Below are 23343 nucleotides of genomic sequence, written 5' to 3'. Positions count from 1 at the left end.
GTTGTTTATTTTTAATGAATAAATCTATTGATATAATGTATATGGCGTTTATTTTGACATAAATTGAAAAATTTGGAAAAAATCGATCAATATAATAAAATCGATTATTTTCTTAAGAAAAATCGATTATTTGTTAATCGATTTTTCATACTTAAAAAATAAATCGATTATATAAAAATCGATTTTTTATCAGCAATGTCACATCCCTACAACTAACCTCACTTTTTGACTTTGCCTTTTTTTTTACATTCTTCTGATGGTCACAGATTTGTAGCCTTAGTAGCGTCGAAACACGTCAAAAGTTATTTGTCACGTCGTGAAAATAAAACAACTTTTTGACAATTTTGATTTTATCTCCCGATTTGAGTGCCAAGTGCGATTTCTAAGAAATTAATATGTTGAATTATTGATAAAGTTGTCCGATATCATTTTTATGATTCATTAGTAAACTTCTTTTAAAATAAATGAGTGCCCAAACGGTATGAACTAAATAAGAAATATTAACTTTGAAGATATAATACTTTTGTACTGTTTGTAACTGAAGATAATATTTTCTTATTTGAATTTGATTTGATTCTAATTTGCTGGTGTATTGTTTTCAGGAATCGCGAAAGCGCCATGTTATCTGCATGGCTTCAGATTTTTTTTACCCTAACACAGGCGGAGTCGAAGAGCATATATACAACCTTTCGCAATGTTTGATAAAAAGAGGGCACAAAGTTATAGTGATCACGCATTCGTACGGAGAGAGGGTGGGCATTCGCTACCTCACTGGAGGGCTTAAAGTTTACTACTTACCTGTGACGGTGATGTACGCCCAATGTGTGCTTCCAACCATGATAGCCCATGTTGCTTTAGTCAGATACATTCTGATACGAGAATGTATAGAAATAATTCACGGTCATTCTGCATTCAGTGTTATGGGTCATGAAGTGTCAATTATAGGTAAACTAATGGGTCTGAAAACTGTTTTCACAGACCACAGCTTATTTGGATTTGCTGATACCTCTGCAGTATTGACCAACAAGTATTTACAGATGTGTTTGTGTGAATGTGACCATTGTATATGTGTTTCACACACTGGTAAAGAGAATACTGTAATGAGAGCCAAAGTGAAGGCTCATAAGGTTTCGGTAATTCCCAATGCAGTTGATGCATATAATTTTACTCCAGATCCAAGCCAAAGAGACCCAAATGTGATAACAATAGTCATTGTGTCAAGATTAGTTTATAGGAAGGGTGTGGATTTGATGGCTGCAATTATTGCTGAAATGTGTCCCAGATATCCCAAGTTGAGATTTATTATTGGAGGGGATGGTCCAAAGATGTGGCTTTTACAAGAGGTTAGAGAAAGAATGGGTTTTCAGCACTGTGTCACATTACTTGGGAGTCTCAAGCATTCTGAAGTGAGGAATGTTTTAGTGAAAGGTGACATTTTCTTAAATACTTCATTGACAGAAGCTTACTGCATGGCCATTGTTGAGGCTGCTTCTTGTGGTTTGAAAGTGGTATCTACTAAAGTTGGCGGTATTCCTGAAGTGTTGCCCGACAACATGATCTACCTGACAGAGCCAAACGTGGGTAGTTTGGTGGAAGGTATTGAACAAGCCATGCAAGATTTGAGTGCTGGAAGAATGCTATGTCCTTTTGTGTGCAACAGAAAAGTTAAAACAATGTACAATTGGATGGATGTGACGAGGAGAACTGAAGTGGTGTATAATAAGATAATACGAAATAAAAATAAGCCGTTAGGGCAGCAGCTACGCAGTTACCTGAATTGTGGCGTTTGGCCATGGTTACTAGTCATAAGCTTGGTGTATTTGTTGTTACAACTCATAGAGAAGATTCATAAACGGAAGAATATAGACATAGCAAGGAATTTACAATTATAGCTAGGACATTATATTGAAAATTAGAAAAAAATAAAATTTTGGAATGATATTTATTGTAATACTATGTTCAAATTACAAAACAAAAATTCGAACTAGTCTTAATAATAGGCATTTAACAATATTTAAATACAAAATAATCAATTTAATAAATAACTTTCCATAGATGTAGCGGGTACATTCCAATATTGAACAAGGCTATATTTTTATATGCTTATTTATAATCTTTTGTTTTATGATTTAACTTCAGACATTGCACAAATGGCTGAGAAACGACTGCCTTCCAAAGTCTTCATTTATGCTCTGTAATAAGAAAACAATTTTTTTATTTTTTTAAAATAAACAGCTTGAATAGTTGAAGTTTACAAAAAAATCATCCCTGACCTTTGGAATTATTGACCATTGTTTATTTTACAATCTGACAAATTTTCATCAAGGCAGCAAGACCACAATTCAATAATTAAGATTCTTTTTAGATTTTTTTTCTTAGTACCACTGTATCAATTACAGTGGTACTATCATCATAGCATATTCCAGATCATACTCTCTGCTTTGGACTTCAATGCCCTGGGACATAACAACAGCATATTATGTAATATTTTACATGCTGCAGTAACATTTAGGATTGGCTGCTAGCTAAGACTACTAACTCATACAGAGGAATCCTTTTTCTTCGTCCTGGCATAAGTCCCGGTTACATCCTCACTTCTTTAGAGAGACCAGGAACTGGATGGGTAAATCAGGTTTTGCATAAAGTGACTCCTATCTGGCCTCTGCTTCACTAAATGAATGTGTACCTATTCCTTTAAGTGCATTTTTCGATATCTATAAAAACAAAATATACTGAATGTGCCAGAAACGAACTGATTGAGAATACATACACTTTGGTAGTGCGCGGTGGGTGCTTAGGTTGGACTCCGGACTGCTTCAGCTGCAACACGATGGATCTCAGACGAGCGACGTCGCGCCCGCGCCTCGGTCCGAAGTCGCACAACTCGGCGACTCGCGCCCACTCGTTCCCGTCCTCCACGTTGCCTTCCGAACCACGTGCCAAAGCTCGCTCAGCGTTCCTGAGTGATGGTGTTATATTATATGATGGGTTAGCCCGTGCCAGTGAATTTGACATGACATTCTTAAAAACCTCAGTGAAAGTTTATTATTTTAATTTACCACCAAAATGAGTTAAAGTGATGGATTTTGTAAGTTTTATGATGTAATGAATAGTGGACCAGATCTATTTATCAACCTTGGGTCATCCTTCTCCTAATGGAAGAAACAAACGCCAGGTAGGGATAATAGTGATTTCATGACAAGTGGAAATTTATTGTGATGTGTTTAAAATATGTGTTTATATTATGTGTATCTATATCAGACAAAGAACCTCAACCATCCAAAACTGACCGCAATTAATCATAATTTTAGGACAAATAACAATTTTATTGATCAAAATGAACTATTCGTAAAGTATAACGAAAATAAATATGTTTAATTACCATTCCATGATTTTGAATCAACTACAAAATTTATATGACCTAAATAATTGTAGAAAATATTAATCCCATAAAAAACCTTGAAATGCGATTTTAGACTGAAACATAATATTGAACAAAATATTAATCTGATCTAAACAATCCCTGGTAATAACAGAAAAAGACTCAACAAATAACAAAACATAATTTGTTAGTGAAACACGTTTACAATCTAATATACTCACTTTGCAGATTCCCTGAGAGTTTGAAAAGAAAATAGTGTAAAATTAGTTTTATAAGCATGTAAGAAAATTAATGATACAAATCTACATGATCTAGATGCATAATACAAAGGAAGAAGGCACTCTAAAAATGTATTTCTTTTTTCTATTCCTTTAAAAAGGCTCTGCACTTGGTGTGACTATGCCGACCTCATAGCAATCTTCATCATCTCGCAAAAAGTAATACTCTTTGCGACATCAAGGCTCCTCATACTCCACAAAATATATAAATCCATTTACCCTCTGCGACAATGGTTCACTTACTCCAAATAATATGTTATATATAATTTCTATCGTCTCATATATTATTCTGGTTTCTAAAAATGTAATAATGTTATGTTTTACCATTGTAAAAACATTACATGCTACCAGACAACTGCTCATTCCCCTCCTAAAGATATCTTATAGATAATTACCAAAAGCTTTCTTTCGAAATAAATCTTATGCACATAATTAAGGTACTTAGGTAAATATAGTTAGCTTGTTGAATTTACCTATTAGCCGCCTTAGTTTTGGCTATTTGCTCCTCGTGGGTTTTGTACCAGTCTTCCAACTCCTTTTTAGCCACTTTCAGCATTTCCTCCTTCTTTCTTTCCTCTTCAGCATCTGTAACATTTTAAAAGGAATCTCAAGATTATTGTAAATGAAGGAAGATAAAAACACAAAAAGACTAATATAATAATGTACTATTTTAACAGTGAATGTATGTTCATGATCAGTTTTGTATGTCCAAAGATAAGGCCTAACAAACATTTAATCAAAGTAACAAACTTTATTTCTTTTTATTATTAATTTAGAATGGGAACTTCAATAATAGAAGCACCCATACTTGTTAGTTGTATGTTCATATACTAAAGAGGATGAATTTTTTGCAAGCAAAATTGATCAGCAATTGAAATGAATACCACATCCTTACCCCAGTGGCATATGTACTACATAAACATATATATATATATATATATATATATATATATATATATACCTTTCCCCAGAGGGATAGGCAGAGACTACAACAATACTAAATACAGTAAATCTGACATTATTTACCTTTCTCTTCTAGCCGCTTTTTCTGTTCCTCTCTCCATATTCTGATCTTCTCTGGCTCTTCCCTCTCTTGTCTAAACACAGTTGGTGCAGGATCTTCATCTAGTAATCCATTCGCTTCAAATGCTGCAGCACTAGGGACTTCTAAAATAAAAATAATCTCAACTATAGTTAATGAAATGGCTGACAACTATTGATTTTTCTTTGAGTACCTTCCATGTTAGGCACATTTTTAACTAAATTGACTTTTGATACGAATTCAAACGTTTATTCCCACCTACGAAGTCATCCACCATGCCATTGGTGTCGGATGTAGATGAGACAATAGGGGGCGGAGCGCTAGTTTCCAAATCGCCTTCAAGTCCCGCTAGCGTATTTTGTTCGCGAGCTAAAAATTCTGCTGCTGGATCTACTTCAGGTTGCACAAAGTTATCACCGAAATCATCCATTTCGAATAGATTTATTTAATTGATGATTCACAAAAAAATTAATCAACACTAACAGACGACAAGCCAGCAATTTATTTGACACTTTTGACAGGTTAAACCAGAGAGGTTTAACTTATTTTTTAATTTAAACAAGGCTTGTTAACGTTACCATATTAATACTGAAAGGAACGATATTTTCAAAAAGTAATGACTAATATCAGTAATACAATCTTATAACGTATTTAACAATATTACATTGCGTCCCTCTCCTTTCTATTTTTTTATTAACGTTAAACAGTCTTATCGATTACCCTTCCGTCAATTTTACTAGTAACTTTATATGAGTACAGCGGTAAATGACATCAAAAATATCATTATCTAGCATAACTGTTTCACAGTAATAACGATACCAATTTTTTAAAGGTAATTCAAGCCCCTGCTAAAAAGCCTGTTGACCATAGATATTTTTGGTAAGTTTTTAAGAGACGAGACGTATAAATAAGATAACTTTATACAGCCATGTCAATAATATCTCAGCTGTCAGTGTCGTCTATTTGTACTGTATCTGTCAGAAATTGAAAATAATTAAAATACAAAAAAAAATAACCTGAAATCTACGAAAACATCTAAATCCCATCCCAAAATAATTCTTATAAATTACATACACATTTGATTTAATTTATCTTCCAAAATGAACTTGTGTTTACGTCCAAGAATTCTTAAAACCAGCTTATTTAGTAATTTATGTCGGTTGTCTACCACATCACCTGAAGTGATAGAACAGAACGAAACAATTCTAATCGAAGACACTGAAAATGTTCAGGCGAAAGAAGCCGAGATTGAGAAGAAACGCAACAAGTCTCGGCTTTCAGAATCACATTACAACATCGTCCATGGGCGAAGACCATACGAGACGCCAAAATCTACTGCCCATTTGACTGTGAAGTATAACAGAAAAATGTATGGAAAATACGGCAGTGCTAGTGGAGTTAATCCTAGTAAGTTCATATTTAACAAAGAAATAATGCATGATTTTTTTAAATTACCCATTTTCATAATAACATTTTGAGAAATTACAAATTATCGAAATTAGTTAAATCGTTTTTGTATTAGGTTTATGCTGGCCGACCAAAGACGAAATAAAAGAAAAGCTAGAGTATGAAGCTGTGGCATACCCTTTTACAATCAAGGAGATGATGGAAGCGGCTGCTGAGAAAAGAAAGGAAGAACAGCTAGCTATTGAAAAGAGGGAACAAGATTTGGCGATGAAGTTTGAGAAGCTTGCCATGTGGAAAAAGGAGCTCAATGATAAATTGAAGAAGAAAGTGGCAGAGGCGGAAGCGGCAAAGGTAACTAGATAATTTTTATTATTATTATTTTTTTTTGTGGACTGTACGTAATAAACATATTCTTCTACATGTCTATATAATAACGCGTGTTTTCCCATGGTCCCTGGAAGGTACCACTGGAATTATTTAACTACATCTTCATCCCTTATGAGACATACAGAGGCAAGTCTCCGAAAATACTAAAAGACCACATCCAGTTTTGGTGATCTCAAGTTTGTAGCCTTTGTCTTTGATTGACTTTTACAAGCAGCCCAAGAAGAAATGCAGCTTTTTAAAAACCAATCAGTATGTCAAACTTATAACACCCTGTTGTTTTATCGTTGACAGTAAATTCTCAGCATTCACAAATGCACCATAAACCATTAAAAACCCATGTTCTATTTTAGGCCAAGAAAGAGAGGCTTGTTGAAGAAGTCCGAAGACACTTTGGCTTCAAATTGGACCCCAGAGACGAGAGGTTCCAGGAAATGCTGGCTAAGAGGGAGAAGGAACAGAAAAAACTTGAGAAACAGGCGCGCAAGGAAGCCAAAGAGAAAGTCATGATTGCACAGATTCAAAAGAAGAGTGTTGATTTGGTTTGATGACGTGTTAAGAATTTTTATAGTGTAGAAGTTTAGATTAAAGGTATGTTAATGTTTCTTTTTCGTTTTTAATTTTGAAATGTTGTGGAAAAAAACCGACATTATTACAGTGATAAACAAACTGATTCTCTAACTCAGGATGAAATTCATCTTCCTGATCCAACACAATAATGAAAAAAAAAACACCCAAAGTGGGTAGTAGGTATCTACTTATTTTCCTAAACGCATCTGGCCCAGTCAGATCAGATCATAGTTTCTGTTCCTTTCCAGTATCAATTTTGCATTCCCCATAGTTCCTTCACATATGTAGATTATGGTACATACATCATAAAAAACTATAATAACGCAGGGAGCACAATCAAATAAAAAAATCCCGTAACGACAAACAATCAGTTTATTTTCAAATCAATCCTCATCGTCTGACGAATAGAACGCGTCTCTCGGGTTGAGCGCGTGCATAGAAGCGGTGTCCAGTGTCCGCACTGTGACATGCGGCGAGCACACCAGCGTGTCGCTGGAGTCACTGACGGCGCTGCTGCTGCTCGAGTAGATGCTATTCTGCGGGGCCAAGAAGGATTATTTATTTATTCAGAAACATTACATATAACTTGATCTCTGTGATACAATATGATATATGTTATACATACATACATATAGTCACGTCTATATCCCTTGCGGGGTTAGACAGACAACAGTCTTGAAAATACTGATAGGCCACGTTCAGCTGTTTGGCTTACTGATAGAATTGAGATTCATATAAAGTGACAGGTTGCTAGCCCGTCGACTAAAAGAAGAATCTCAAGTTTATATGCCTATCCCTTAGTCGCCTTTTACGACATCCATGGGAAAGAGTTGGAGTGGTCCTATTCTTTTTTCTATTGGCGCCGGGAACCACACGGCAATGGCCAATAAGGATTATTTATTTATTCAGAAACATTACGTACAACTTGATCTCTGTGATACAATATGATACATTTTATGGTATCTTTAGGGCTTATCGTTCCATCCTGCTGTCACAGAGATCAAGTCATACGTAATGTTTTCATAGTCTTAATTAAATAATGTTTACTATGCTACCTAGTGTGGTTAAGCATATATCATGTTGCTATCTAAGTTTGCTTAACTTTTTTCAGTCCGTTTGTTTACGTACATTACATTTTGTTCAAGTTTTGCGTTCAGCTACTTTGTTTAATGCCATCAGGAGTTGTGTCAGGTAGAATACAACAGTACCATATTAATTGTTCATTATCTACTGGTCTGGTTAGTACATTGGTCATTCGTTTGCAACATATAATACCTTCTTCAATTTGAGCTGCGCAGCTACCATCTCCTCCGCGGTGCGCTGTTCGCAGTCACCGTGTGTATTCTTCGTGTCTCCCATTTGCCTCTCAATCATTTCAGGTTTCTGGAAAATTAAACGGAATTTGAGGAACAAAGTTTTCTAAAAAAAAACTCAATAACATGTTGAAATTGTCTTTGATGGTGACTCTAGCTGATTTCTGTGCTTAGGATCTTCGATCATAGCTTCAAAAAAAATATTCCTTGTACACCAAAATCATACAACATTCAGCCAAATTTAGTGTACAGGTAAATTATGCGTCAGCTTAGTATCGATTTTTTGAAACCTAACACTAGCCTTCTCAAAGCTTGGTGTATTTGAAAAATCCGTTTAGGTTGATTTTGGACGCATGTTGCTTCCAACCGACAAGTGTAAGAATAACATAACAATTAAGTATAATAAATAAATAAATATATACGGGACAAATCACACTGATTGAGTTAGCCTCGAAGTAAGTTCAAGACTTGTGTTACGAGATACTAACTCAACTATACCATATTTTTATAATAAATACTTATATAGATAAACATCCAAGACCCAGGCCAATCAGAAAATGTTCTTTTCTCATCATGCCCTGGCCGGGTTTCGAACCCGGGACCTCTGGTGTCACAGACAAGCGTACTACCGCTGCGCCACAGAGGCCGTCAAAGTATGAAGGTAGCTCGAGTCTTACCGTCTCCGTCCTCGGGGTGCTCCCCAGTATGTGCGCGCTCTTTGTCATCTTTTTCACCTTGACTTTCTCCGTTATCTTGAGATGCGAGCTCTGCGCCTTCTTCGGCACAATATTGATGTGGAGCTCGGTGGCGTCTTCATTCTCCATTTCCACCATCTCAGTCACCTCTTCTATTATCGGTGGTTCTTCGGCTAAGTCTTTCCTCCTCGCTTCGTGCATGCATTGGCTGAAAAAATAATATGATTTTCTTAAATCCATTTTGATGCACGTTATTCTTTTTTTTTTTGGTGTTATATAATCTCTGTTTATTTAAGTATTTATATACTTTCCCTATATCATAGCGTTGTATATTTAAAGTACCAAGTTTAAAATTAAATTAGGTTTTATAAATCTGGAGTTATTCTTGTCGACTGAATGAAAGACTGCAATGTAATGTGCACAATAAAAGATGAGTTTGAAAATATAAAAACTCGTCTGTGAAAAAGAGCTGAAAATGATCTTTTGTTGGAATTACTAATCATAATTACGTACTTAAGAAATAGACAAATCGCACCAATATGGTTATCATGTCATGCAAATGATAGAGATGTTATTCACATACCCATCGCACTGGTTGTTCTTGATGAACGCGTAGATATCCTTGAAGGCCTGCTGTATGTAGGAGAGCGTGTTCTGGTCGATGGGCACCGAGCTGGACGAGCGGGAACTGCTGGAGAGATCACCGGAACACGAACTAGCCTGGACTGATTGCTCTGAACCTAAAAGAAAGTGATTTTTTAATGAAAATCTGATAAAACAGATAAAAAAAAAGAATTACATGAACATAAGATAGATATAGACTCTTTATTGCACCATAAGAAAAACAGAAAAAAAGACACAGGTAATGAGATACAAAGGCAAGATCGCTCAAGCAATCAATCATCATTAATTGAAGGTTTCGGTGTTTTTTTGTATTCTAGCAAGAATTTATTCTTCAACTTACTGTGTTTTCTACATTTGTGGCGCACTACAGGGAAGTGTTCTCAGACCAATACTTAATATTTTATAGCCAAACATTACCTGAAGACGTGGCAGCATTGTCCCACAGCCGTATCTGTTGTTGTTTGAGCTGCTTCATTTGTGCCACGAGCTGTAGATTCAGTTCTTCCAGTTGCTGTCGATGTGAAATCTCATCTTGCAGTTGTTCTTCCAATTCTTCCATATAATCTCTGAGTAACGAAACATTTATTTCAATTGGTACATTATTCTTCTAGCATCGAAAAAAGTAGGATAGGTACTTCAAATTTTTATAAGTAAATAAATGATAAATTGAGATAACATAACACAATATTTTATAGAAACATTCCTGGAATAAATTATACAAATTTGATGAAAAATAATAATAATAATTCATCGACATAAAATAGACGAAGGTACTTACTTATCTTTCTTTACATTAGTAGTGGTTTTATGTAATTTATTGACCGTATTTCTACTTAACGACTGTACTCGTGTTCGTTCCTTGATGATGCCATTTCTGTAAAATTAAGATAACTATCGCAAATCCTTCGATAAGAGCTCTTAATATAAGATATCACTTTACATTGCATAGTTTGTACATAAAACTCACAATACTCCTAAATAACGGCATCTTATACCCTTATGTCTTTGCACTAGAATCAGGGCTATGTGATCTGTAGTTTATCATGTTAGTGATTTTTTAACTTACTTATTAGTGACTGATTTCACCGATCTCCCATCACCAGAACACCCACTTATGTTGCCAAGCCATGAATACTGAAAACAAAGTAGCTACATGGATTGGAATTGGAAATGGGCATCTACCGTAAGAATGAAAAAGATTTAAGAAAATTATATACATTAAGTTTTCTTGCCAGTTGGAATTTCTAAAACACAGAAATCACTAGATAATAAAGACTCCCAGACATCTTGTTTTGAGGACAACAGTGTAGCTACAATTATATTTATCAGTATAATTCTTAGTTGAATGCGTCCTTAAATTTGGATAATGATGGTCATAAATTGGTTTCCAAAGTCTAGAACTTGGTTAAGTGACACATGCCCAGAATACATTACGCCAAACTAACAAAAAGCATTCAATAACGTCTTCCATTTCAATTGGTCCAAGATAAGAGAAGTAACTACGAGTTGAAGCAACATTAGCTCAGTGGTTTGAGAAAACTTGACCCTTGAAAAATAAGTACATACTGCAGCTTGACCACTAGATCTTCGCTCATTCTCCCTCAACGCGGCGCGAACTTTGCTGAGCGACTCGTTAGAAATGTCGGGGTTGTGCCTCAAGTCCAACACGACTAGAGTTGTGTTCGACCTCATCATTTCCAGCACGTCGTTCGCTGTTTGCTCCCTGAGTCCGCAGCCCTGCAAGTCCAGAGCTGAAAAGTGCGAGATAGAAGTTTATGGAAAGTTTTTGTAGCTAACATGAGATTTTTTATTGTTTTGTACAGTCTGCCTATGAGATACCTGTGTCAACTCGCTTTGAGTGGTGAGGATATCATTTTGGCCCACTGTTCTTCTGCTTTTTTTTAATAACTCTGATATAGTTTCTGCTCAGCGAGCAATTAGTTCAATTGAGTAAACTTTACTCAGTTGGCATGTTGACCGGTCAAGCAAAGAGAGCATCCAAATTATGCAATTTTCATTGAAGAAAATACAAAATCTAAAAAATATGACACCCTGTCAATAGCAATTTCGTACTCAACGTTACTAGATATCTACTGTACTCATGGAACATGCACGCATAGACAAAATATCACGCTTCTTTCATGGAGAGACAGACAGAGACTACATCTTGGCACGATCCCTGTAAACTTCTTTCAAGGTCAACTTACCCTTAATCCACAAGTCATCAGACATGACTTCGAGCAGTTTGCTGACCCCCAAATCGCCGAGCTGTGGGTTGTTGCAGAGCGTGATCCGACGCAGGCCCGCCATCGCGTCCAGTTCCGGCATCCGGTACCGCAGCGTGTGCGTCCAGTTCTCGCTGTACCGGTGGATCTTCTGATACTGCAATGTGATGTGGTTTATGTGGACTTGAGAATCGGACACTTGACATAATAGATAGTTAAGGCAATGAAGTGATTTCTGCTTCAATTAACCATTTCCTACTCAGCATGTATGGTAAGTTTGGTTTAGATTTTGCTGGTGTGGATAAAGGTAAGACTTGAAAAATTTTCAGTTTAAAAAAAATATCAAGACACTGTGTAAAAAGAGATATAAATATATTGAAAAAAAATCTCAATTCTATCATTAAGCCAAACAGCTGAACGTGGCCTATCAGTCTTTTCAAGACTGTTGGCTCTGTCTACCCCGTAAGGGATAAAGACGTGATCATATGTTATGTTATGAAAAAAAAAAATTAAAAAGATTTGTGGCGACATCTCTACGCCACTCGTCACAACATCCAATCTCACAACAACTGTCAATCATCGCGAAGAAATTGACGCGCTCAGCCAATAGCAGCGAAGAACCTAAATCGCGATTTCAGAGATTTCACGGATTGGAGCTATATATACAACCTCCGACACAACATCGTTGGAGCCGCGGTTCCCCAGGCATAACACCTAGCCTGGCGGAAGATCTTCCCTTTGGTGGCGGTCGAGCCGAATCATCGCTCCCGCTACAGATTGTTCCAATGGGTATTAATACAAGCATACCTTGACCAAGTCGGCCACGTATCCAGCTCCAACCGCCGTCAGATCGCAGCCAGATAAATCCAGGGTCAAGATGTTAGGGAGACACCTGACCGCCTTGCAGACAGCCAAGCAGCCCACGTCGCCGAGCAGACAACGCGGGAGATACAGATGTTGAAGGGAATTGTTGGTAAGTAGTGCCTGGAGCACATTAAGATTTAAGCAGATATTTAAAAAAAAATACCCGTTTTTAATAAAACAATACATGAAACAATTAAAGCCATTAGGTACCAACATTGATAAAATTGTTGATTTAGAGAATTTTTTTGAGGACTGCTCTGAATGTGGCATGGCACGCCCTCTTAAGTAATTAGCATTCGCCCAAGGTTGGTAAAAAAACTTGCGATACGTATTATAATTATTAATTTATCTAATCTTAATCCCGAAAATTCAGGTAAATCCGTTTAGACTTTGTGTGCATTTATAGATAAAGCTACGCCTCTTTAGGGGGTTAGGCAAGAACTATCTTTCCTTCATCTCGTGGATGCAGCAAACTTATTTCGCTTCATCCACATTCATAACTCATTTCGCGCAATCACCTCAGATTGGATTAATCTTGACCTGACCTTTCGTTAGAACGTCTCGATTTAATCCAGGCCTTCGTGTATTTTTTATTAAGTCAACCAACTTTCATTGATTCTCTTATTCATAGCCAAACCGAGTCCAAGCATTCCCTTTATTATTCCTGTCACAATATCTTCTTTCTCCAAGTTTGATACGACCACTCCGTATCGTCATATCGTAAAAGGTGAATAAAGAAATGGCTAATACACTTAGGATTCTTATTGTATATACAGTTGAGCCCCGATAATCCGGACCCTGTCTAATCCGGCGCCCCCTGTAGTCCGACATGTCTTTAAATATGTATAACATATTTGACAATTTTCGCTAATGTAGATCATGTAGATTTGAACACAAACTAATTAGAGGTTACAACTTTTACGCGCCACCGCTATTGTTTTCGGCGCTTAAGTATTGTTTTACTTAGTTTAAACCTAGAATCTTATTATTGGATCTTTAATTTGTCAGATTACATATCATTGCTGATGCTGATGCTGCATAATGTTCGTTTGATTACCGGAGGTCCACTGTATATATGTATGTACGTTAAATTGAGACCTATACAACACGCTTTCTTATTCGGATAAAAGAATTATAAGCAGTTCCCACCAACCTCACACAACGGGTTGATATACGGAATCTTCATCGGTAGACCCTCTATCAGTAGAGTGGTCAGTAAAGTGGTCTCAGCCAGCATCTGTGAGATGGCTTCGATCACATTAGTGAGCATAAAGTTGGTGAGGATCACCGCTCGCTTGTTCACTGTCTTCGCCAGCCGCTCGCAGTCGATTTGCTCTAAAACTGGCGGGGAAAAAAGCATAAATTGAGATTTCAAAGCTGTCATGTTAAGCTTAGAATTTTATAAGTTCGCTTAGGTAGTGATTAGGTTCTTTTATTTATGTAAGTTTTTAACAAAAAATGGTGTTTAAAAGTGAACTTAGTTTATAAAATCTCTTACAGAAAATAAAATTTTAGACTCAGACATTACTTTCGTCTTCAAAAATAAAAAACAACTCAAACGGTAACTTAAGCACTTGTAGGTACAGTTTCGAAGAATACGAGGTAGAAAGAAATTGACTGTAAGTACTTATACACACATAAAATCTCTTGAAAATTATTAAATAAGTAACATATTGCCTAATTTCCTAGAGGGCCGTGTGATTTCCGGCACTAATAAAAAAAGAATGGGACCACTCCATCTCAATCCTATGTCGTAAAAGGCGACTAAGGGATAGGTTTTTAAACTAGGAATTCTTTTTTAGGCGAAGGGCTAGCAACCTGTCACTATTTGAATCTCAATTTTATCACCAAGCCAGCTGAAGGGCCTTTCAATCTTTACATGATTGTTGGCTCTGTCTATCCCGCAAGGGATATAGACGTGACTATATGTATGTATGTACCTAGAGTACCTAATACTTATAATGTCAAAATTCATAGAAATATTCTGGTACCAGTTTTTACTTGCTGTCGACATCGTATGCACACAGAGTGTAGGCTGAGATCACAGCTGAGCGCGTTGAGAATAGGCGCCCAATCCGCATACTTGATCCTATCCACACAAAAGTCCAAAACTTTGCCGTTTCCCGAGGGAATCACATTGTTCAACGGTGTCAAATTCTGCAACTTGCAGCACTTCAAATAACATTGGTGGAATATTCGACTGCCCTTCGGCTCTATAATACCTTTACCTACCATCTTACGATAAAAAAAATAAGAGTAAATCAAAAAAACATCCGGTCACGGACGAACCGACGAAAACGCGGTCGCACGCAACTGTATCGAATAAAAGTTTTGTTTATAAATAATGATTTTGTTGAATATTTGCTCTAAAATATAATGACGGGACGAATGAATTGAAATTCGAACCCGCTTGACACTGACGGCTCAATTTCTTTTTTGATGTCTCTAAATGATTATAGGTTGCATTTCCATTTAAACTTTTTGCATAAAAAATGTTTACCAATAAGTTAAAAAAAAAATTAATACTTACGTCTGTGGTTATCATACCCTCGTAATAATGGTAGTGTGGTTTCAGATTTTTTTTGGGCAGTAATATAACTTTGGTGTTATTTCACTGTGATCCGGGATATAGTGATAGATAAGGATTAAATGCTATTAAATAAAACATACAGGTGAATCACGTATAAATTTATTAAAACATTTGTGACATTAATCTTTTTATAATACAAGTCATTGATTAGTGAAGCGAAATCCCTGCAGAGTATCAGACTGAATGAGACTACAACATAGTGTCGAAATTCTACAAATTCTACATTATACAATAGTTGATCTCGAAGAAAATAGAATAAAAAAATAAAAGTTTAGATTTAGTTAACTAAGCCAGAAGTCTACGACAAAAAGGAATGTCCTTAATTATACATTTTATTTAATGACAGTCCATTTACAACGTAAAGTTTTCGAAAAATACGTTTATATATTTCAGATGTTATTCAGAATAGATTAAAAGCTATACCGTTTCACGTCACAACATCTGCATAAATCCGATTCGCTATCAATGTGAATACGACTACTTAACACTCCCACCTCCGAAATAAACAACAATACTATATGCACTTTGCTCTAAATACTTAACAACGTACTTTGTACTTGTGATTCTCTTGATAAAAATTGAACTATTAGCATAACTGTTAGCCAAAGCATGTACCATTAGCGAATTCACAATTACTGTATTTATGTTTTTTTATTTTAAGTGTTAAGATTTAAGAATTTAGAATAAAGTGCACGTAACTTTGACGTCCTCAAAGAGTCAATTAACTAACAATACTATAATAATATACCTCCACAACTTATATTTGAAAGTATAAGGGTAACTCTAGGTAACAAACACTAAAATTATATTTCAGGTTGATTTCAAGAGAGCCTCTGACGCTATAGAAATATGCCCATCATATTTTGAGAATTTAAAGAAATATTTTCACGGGAGACTATTGGTATCATACGACCCACGTGAAAACACGTATTAAGCTGATTAAAAATATCTTGTTTTATTAATTAAAAATTTTATACTGAAAAATATTTTTTTTTTCAAAATAGGCTAGAATAAGGCACTGTAACAGTTTGCTTCAAGTTATAAAAACTAAATTTAATTAGGTACTTCTTTACTTTTTTTAAGCCTTTATTATTTTTTTCTTAATTCTACTTACATTAAGTTAATATTACATTTGTGATATCACAATAAGGTATATTTTTATAAAAATCAAAATATAAATAAAACGGTCGTCGAACTAAAATAATCCCTGTAAAAAGGTTAAAACAATATTTAAAGGTGAATTGCAGTAGAGAATAATAAAAAATAAAGTCTTTGATAGATACATTAAAAATTTATTTTCCCACCCGATGAAACAATAATAAAAACCAATTTATTTTCTTATTTAGGTAGAGTAATTAACTTTGAATGACCTTATAATGAAATTACAAAACATACGACAGTTTAATTTTATTTTAATTTCCCGAAACTGAGTATATATAACATAATTGCATTGATGAGCTAAACAGAGAAGTTAAATTTGAAGATAAAATTGGATACAGTTAACAGCACAGTAACTTGACCCGAACTGCCGACACATTGTGCCGTAGGGTACACAGAAAAATACCTTAGCAACCTCTTTTTGCACCTTCAATGTGCTTTTATACTTTTATATGTGACTGTACTTTCAATTTATGGCTTAACTATATTAATATATCACTTTGTTTTATTATAGCTTAACATAACATTTAAAATATAAAGATTAATCACATAAAAATATTAAGCTTATGACTAAAAAGGGGAAGTATAACAAATTCGGGTCAAAAATTTCTTTTGTTCATTATAAATAGGAATGTGTTTGGGATTCCTTGATTAAGGCAGAGAAATAAATAAATAAAAATGTAGGTATATTTAAACACACTTGCAATGCAAGTATGACCCATTATTGTAGGCTCTTCCTTTTTTAACTAATAAATTCAAGCCACAAGATTATTGTCACATTTTAAAATAGCTCCCATTTGAATGTTAACTATTGGTTATTAACTGTAAAATATAACTTTCAAACGAACATAAATTAACTACCCTTTTTGTCATGGCTTTTCTGATTGGTTGTCCAGCAAATATTTAAAAATGGAACGACGTTCAATTCGTAGAAGCAACAATATAAATAATTGGTATAATTTCAATACGGAACGCATCATTTTATTTAAACAATGGAACGACGTTCCTTCAACGGAATTTTCTAAATGCAAAAGCGACCTTATGTTATTCGACATAGGTGATATAATTATTGGCCGGTACGACGTGCCTCTGATCGGACTCGGGTTGTTCGGCGTCGCTTTCCGAGCTGTTGGAAACTGAACGGCGGCGGCCGGTCCATTCGCTCTCTGGGTCGGAGAATATGTTGCGGTCTTCGAGTTCGTCGTCGAGGTCCAAGTCGTCTTCTGTAAGCAAAAAAAAAACAATGTAACTGACGACAAACTTATTAAAAAAAATATAAAAAATGACACAGTTTTCAAGGCACTATTTTTACGATCCAACTGAACTGCAGTAATCTTTATTCAATTAATAAATGTACTCGATTGTTATTTTTTTTTCAAACATTACTATTATCATAGACAGTAAAAGCTGTCAAATTATCATTTAAACTTACAAAAATACAGAAATATTTCGAAGTAAACCACAAAAAGCTACAGGCGGCGTAAACATATATAACAGTGGCGTCTTCTGCCGTCAAAAGTCAGAACCACGTATTGTAATAATTATTAAAAAAGTATCGATAAAAAAGAAAAAAAAAAATACCATCTTGAGCCAACAATTCAGCGGACCAATCGTTGTCGAACTCCAATTGTTTGTTGACGTCGCGTTCTGTTGGCGACTGTACCGCGTCCGTGTCGTCCTCTGTCACGTCGTATATCTCTGTCATTTTCATCTGCAACGAAAGAGATGGATATATGTTCTAAAATGATATTTAAAAAACATATTACATATAGAAGATTTGTATGATTTTTTCAGCCTTTTGTTCAATTTCCAGTAACTTTGAAATCATTTTCAATGAGAGAAGGTTTTGCGAATGTTCGACTGGTCGGTTTAGAACGTGTTGTTGTCGGATAGTTCTAAAGTTCGGTTAATTTTTGAAGATTTTACAAAATTGAGGCACAGTAGTCAATTTTGAGAAACCTACTAGCTAGAAAATAATCCTCTGTCATCTTAACGTTCCCAGTTCCACCTTCAGCCGCTAGGTTTTGTCCCTTTTCGACATTTTTCTCTATACTTTGTCCAACCTTAAGCATCCTCGGTTTTTTGTTTGTCTTGTAAATACAGGATTTGTCCAAACGACTTTTCTCTCAAACCTACATATATAGCTCAAATTTAAATTCTAATTTTAATTTCGCAACGTATTATTACCAATCTATTGTTCCACAATAATTTTTCCGTTGTAAAAGCGTTTTATATCTATTTAAAATAATAATAAAAATCCATATCGCTGATAGCTAATTAGCAAGTTCAAGTTCCAACATATGTCAGTAACATGACAGACGTGTGACCAAAGATTTTAATTTAGATTTGCACATGGTCATACAAAGACGTGCATTATGATGTCATCTCATCTTTTGCATCTGTTAGAGTTAGTATAGATATTTTATTATACACTAAAGTGCGTCCGAACATATATTTGAATATTATTGTGGCGTGTGGCACCAATACAAGAGAATAGGACCACTCCATCTCTTCCTCATGGATGTCTTTAAAGGCGACTGAGGGATAGACTTATATACTTGGGATTATTTTTTTAGGCTATGGGCTAGCATCCTGTCACGATTTGAATCGCAATTCTATCAACAAGCCAAAGAGCTGAACGTGACCTATCACTCTTTTCAAGACTGTTGGTATTGTCTACCCCGCAAGGGATATATGTATGTCGGATATATCGGATATTATAATATGTTTCGATAAAAAAATAAAATAAAAGAAAACTCGATTAAATCCAGTTATATGTAGATTATTGTTATTTTTTTTACAAATGTTAATGTAAACTCGGTGAAACTGTTTCATTACTCTTAAATTCATAATTAATCTTCAAACCAGCTCTTTCATTTTAGGATATATCCTGTAGCATGCAGTACATATGTATACAAAACATTTTTTATTCAGATTTACTCTCATGTGGATGCACCCTTTTTTAACCTTCAAACATATATATTTTTTAAATTGAACATTAACACGTATGTTGGAGAGGACATATGGCTATACGATTATTTTTCTCCTTTTGATTATCTGTTTTCGAAGTCAATTCGAATGATTTACGAGACAAATGCGCGCTCTATAATTAAAAAGCAGATAACAAAAACACATTAATTGTAAAGAGAGCCGCACCCACCCCGTTATCGACAAAGACACCGCAATCGACTGTGATATTGTAAACAAGTTTATTAGCCATACTGAGAGATGTTAAAATAATGATTTCATATCCAAGTTCAATATAACAGATGTTAATATTAACACTTTAGCCTGAATGTCACATTGAATTTAACGATATATTAAATACTCAGTGTAATTTATTGCTTGAGAAAAATTAAAGCGATAATTACACAAAGATAGATCGTTAAATACATTAAAGTGATGCTTGTAGATTGATTTATATACTGACAATGCTCAAAATGAAATACAAAAATGCTTAGAATAACAATGATGAAGATAAAAATTTAGTCAAACATATGGAAAATATCATATTCATATTGGACGCTTTAATTTATATTAAGCTTGCTATATTTCATCAAAAACGGACACCTTTGTAAACGTCCACTTGCAAAAACAAACAACATACATATATTTTTGCATATTATTATTTGTAGTATAGGTATATTAGGTTAACTCTACTCGTTTCGTTGGGAAGAGGCTTACATTACGGTATATAGGGTTAAGCTCAATCTATATTATTTACCCCATATATAGATACTAGAGGCCGCCCGCGACTTCGTCCGCATGGAAACCCTATCAATCCCGCGGGAACTCTGGGATAAAAAGTAGCCTATGTGTTATTCTGGGTCTTCAGCTACCTACATACCAAATTTCATGGTAATCGGTTCAGTAGTTTTTGCGTGAAAGAGTAACAAACATCCATACAAACTTTCGCCTTTATAATAGTAGTAGGATCAGATAATCACAATATGCGTCCCACGTGCGATCACACCACTGTTCTTCCGAGTCGTTCATTGGTGACAGATACAGAGGTCAAGTTTATTGTCCGTGTAGGAGTCGGGTTAAGTAAGTAGTAAATACGTTTTTTGCTGACTGAGACCAAACATAAAGTCACTTACTGATATCGGGAATAACGGAAAAAATATTAGTAACGGATCATATTAGATCAGGAGAAAAAAATATCAAAGACTTGATGGAACAACAAACTTGTAAATTAAATATTGTTTTATTGTAAAAATAGTTTGTTTAGACATAGATATAGCATACAGCATGCGCAATTCAGTGTATTAATTAGGGTTTTCAGTGTACACTCTAGTGAAGCATAGGATAGTTATGAAATCATTTGTTTCGTTAATGAAGAATATACATACATACCTACAAAAAAATAAATGTAGAATATTTTTTCTTATATTCTGTTTTTGTGCATTTGTAATAAAATACAATAAAAAATTAAAATGTTATCTTTGCATTTTTCAATATACGTACGTGGTCAGAACAAAATAAGATTCTCCGAGTGCAGATTTATACAGGGTGGGCCATGAATTTGTTTACATTTGAATTTGACTTCGTGCGCAAACAGCAGAGGGGCGTGGTGCGGGGAGAGGTCTAACAGCTAGCTCAGTTCTTGGAAATTTAGTTGACATGGATCGCTTCACGGGACCGCAGCGTGCTTTTTGCGTAAAGCAATTTTATTTAAACAATAGTTCGCTCATCACTGTGCGGCGTCTATTTCGCGTGGAATTCCATTTACACGACCTAAATGAGTGCCCAAGCTCAGTTTTAATAAAAAAATGGGTAAACAAATTTGAAGAGACCGGATCGACGCTAAATGTGAAGCAAACCGGCGGCCCACGGACTTCACGGAGTGATGAGAACGTGCAGAGAGTTTCAGCTTCAGTTCGGCGCGATCCAAATTTGTCGACGCGCAAACGCTCGGCTGAATTAGTCATATCTCGCACGTCTATACGCCGCATTTTGAAATGTGATTTAAAATTACATCCATATTAGATTCAATTAGTGCAAGAACTAAAGCCTAATGATTTGATTTTACGCAAAACATATGCTGAAACAATGTTGGATCGCTTCCGTAACTTTGACAACATCTTGTTCTCTGACGAAGCCCACTTCCATCTCAATGGGCACGTCAATAAACAAAATTACAGATATTGGAGCAGCGAAAATCCCAGGGCTAAACAACAAAGGCCTCTTCATTCCCCTAAGGTCACTGTAGGGGCAGCCATTTCAGCTACAGGAATCATTGGACCTTATTTTTTTGAGGATTTTCGTGGCTGTACGATCACAGTAAACTCCTCCGAGTATGTGAAGCTGCTGAGAGAATTTTTGACACCACAGCTGCAAGAATTTGCTGGCTACAATCGGCAGACGTGGTTTCAGCAAGATGGAGCGACTTACCACACGTCTAATGAATCCCTACCGGTCGTCAAAGAAATGTTCCCAGAAAAGCTCATTTCCCAAAGAGGTGACATTCCGTGGCCACCTAGGAGCCCTGACCTAACGCCAGCCGATTTTTTTCTTTGGGGATATCTAAAACATCGTGTCTATACCCACAAACCAAAGACATTGCTTCAATTAAAGGCGAAAATAAGAGACGAAATGTCAGCGATCCCACGATCTTTATTACGGCGAGTATTCGAAAATTTTCGTGCTAGTTTAGAGGAATGCCAACGCCGTGATGGTGGCTATTTAAATGATATTATTTTTAAAAAGTAATTTCCATTTTATAAGCTATCTCTTAAATAAATAATTTTTGATGTAAATATAATAGTTTTTTTTAATGATTTTTTAAAATGTTAACTAATTCCTGGCCCACCCTGTACAAAGAAAACACATAGTGGTTTACTATTAGGTAGTACATACGAGACAAAACCTTCGATTAGAAATTCATAGACATAGTTAGTGGCAAAAATTTCAAATCAAATTTTTACTTTAAACTTCTAAGCCCTCATTAAATTGGACTGCAAAAGAATCCTATGAATTAGGAAAGGAACGTAAAGAGGAAGAAGGAAACAGAAATATCTAGATAATTCCATACGTAAAACGCTAATCATATCGGCGTGCGATCGCACCACACGTCACGGAGCAGCCCATTGGCGGAAGATACGCGGGTCAAGTTTATAAAGACAAGTTTATAAAAAAAACCACTTATATTTCTTTTTAGGGATCTGTTATTTAAAAAAAAACCCTTATACTACGCTATGTCGGGCACCTAGCTTACAGACGATTTATTGTAGATAGCTGCAATTTGACATGAAAACAAATTAAAATAAGCTATTGGATTAATTTTCTTTTTTAAATCCAATAGCTAAGCATAAGTATAGGAGAGATATTATGCTCTTATTTTTATACGCACAAGTGTGATGGCGGATAAGTAATTTTTTTTATGAATTTCATCCCTCTAGGAAAAAAGAACTTAAAGAATAAATGACTTAAGTTTAAGAGACATATTCGTCCAACTAAGCATACTAAGTTAATGGAATCGTATCACTACCGGACAGACACATGGCCGAGTTACTTTTTACTACGCTTTTATTAGCTTGGGTTGTATGTATGTATGTATGTATGTATGTATGTATGTATGTAACGGAATCTTTGAGCTTAATTTTCACTGATTTCTAAACGTCTGATCAACTTGGAACTTTGCACACGTATCACGGACCGATGACAATGCAATATTTTGATAAGAGTTTCTTATTATCCTTATTAAAACTGCCAGGATTAATAAATTCATTTTTAGATCCTTCGTATGAGAGTAAGAGAGACAGAGATAGCACCAGTGCCAGTAATCTCCATACAAGAAACCAAGAAGTTC

At 35.3% G+C, this 23343-nt stretch overlaps 4 protein-coding genes across 4 annotated transcripts in view; 2 read left to right on the top strand and 2 right to left on the bottom strand.

The window, feature by feature from the left end:
- Positions 1-347: 347 nt before the first annotated feature.
- Positions 348-2237, top strand: LOC106132171 (phosphatidylinositol N-acetylglucosaminyltransferase subunit A). The gene is made up of 2 exons (XM_013331522.2): positions 348-479; positions 603-2237. Exons 1-2 carry the CDS (start codon positions 465-467, stop codon positions 1890-1892), a joined length of 1305 nt encoding a protein of 434 aa, XP_013186976.1. The 5' UTR covers positions 348-464; the 3' UTR covers positions 1893-2237.
- Positions 1924-5226, bottom strand: LOC106132173 (clathrin light chain). Its single transcript, XM_013331526.2, has 5 exons — positions 4961-5226; positions 4687-4827; positions 4134-4245; positions 2771-2959; positions 1924-2192 (listed from the first exon to the last, which is right to left on the bottom strand). The coding sequence occupies exons 1-5, from the start codon at positions 5130-5132 to the stop codon at positions 2186-2188; spliced, it is 621 nt and encodes a 206-aa protein (XP_013186980.1). The 5' UTR covers positions 5133-5226; the 3' UTR covers positions 1924-2185.
- A 452-nt stretch (positions 5227-5678) lies between these two features.
- On the top strand, positions 5679-7098 carry LOC106132172 (large ribosomal subunit protein mL64). The gene is made up of 3 exons (XM_013331523.2): positions 5679-6109; positions 6225-6460; positions 6847-7098. Exons 1-3 carry the CDS (start codon positions 5803-5805, stop codon positions 7039-7041), a joined length of 738 nt encoding a protein of 245 aa, XP_013186977.2. The 5' UTR covers positions 5679-5802; the 3' UTR covers positions 7042-7098.
- Positions 7099-7439: 341 nt separating this feature from the next.
- LOC106132167 (uncharacterized) overlaps positions 7440-23343 on the bottom strand; it is a 44394-nt gene continuing 28490 nt past the window's right edge. Inside the window, exons 8-20 of the mRNA XM_060944830.1 lie at positions 18114-18243; positions 17618-17752; positions 13938-14125; positions 12728-12904; positions 11903-12077; positions 11268-11446; positions 10762-10829; positions 10474-10569; positions 10113-10261; positions 9655-9811; positions 9054-9279; positions 8339-8446; positions 7440-7599 (exon numbers count right to left, since the gene is read on the bottom strand). Of these exons, the coding sequence (XP_060800813.1) occupies positions 7447-7599; positions 8339-8446; positions 9054-9279; positions 9655-9811; positions 10113-10261; positions 10474-10569; positions 10762-10829; positions 11268-11446; positions 11903-12077; positions 12728-12904; positions 13938-14125; positions 17618-17752; positions 18114-18243 (1941 nt within the window). The 3' untranslated portion in view covers positions 7440-7446. The remainder of the gene's footprint in view (positions 7600-8338; positions 8447-9053; positions 9280-9654; positions 9812-10112; positions 10262-10473; positions 10570-10761; positions 10830-11267; positions 11447-11902; positions 12078-12727; positions 12905-13937; positions 14126-17617; positions 17753-18113; positions 18244-23343) is intronic.

The sequence above is a fragment of the Amyelois transitella genome, chromosome 6 (assembly GCF_032362555.1).
Source record: "Amyelois transitella isolate CPQ chromosome 6, ilAmyTran1.1, whole genome shotgun sequence".
In the NCBI taxonomy this organism is placed as follows: domain Eukaryota; kingdom Metazoa; phylum Arthropoda; class Insecta; order Lepidoptera; family Pyralidae; genus Amyelois; species Amyelois transitella.
This window is presented reverse-complemented; position numbering and strand designations above follow the sequence as displayed.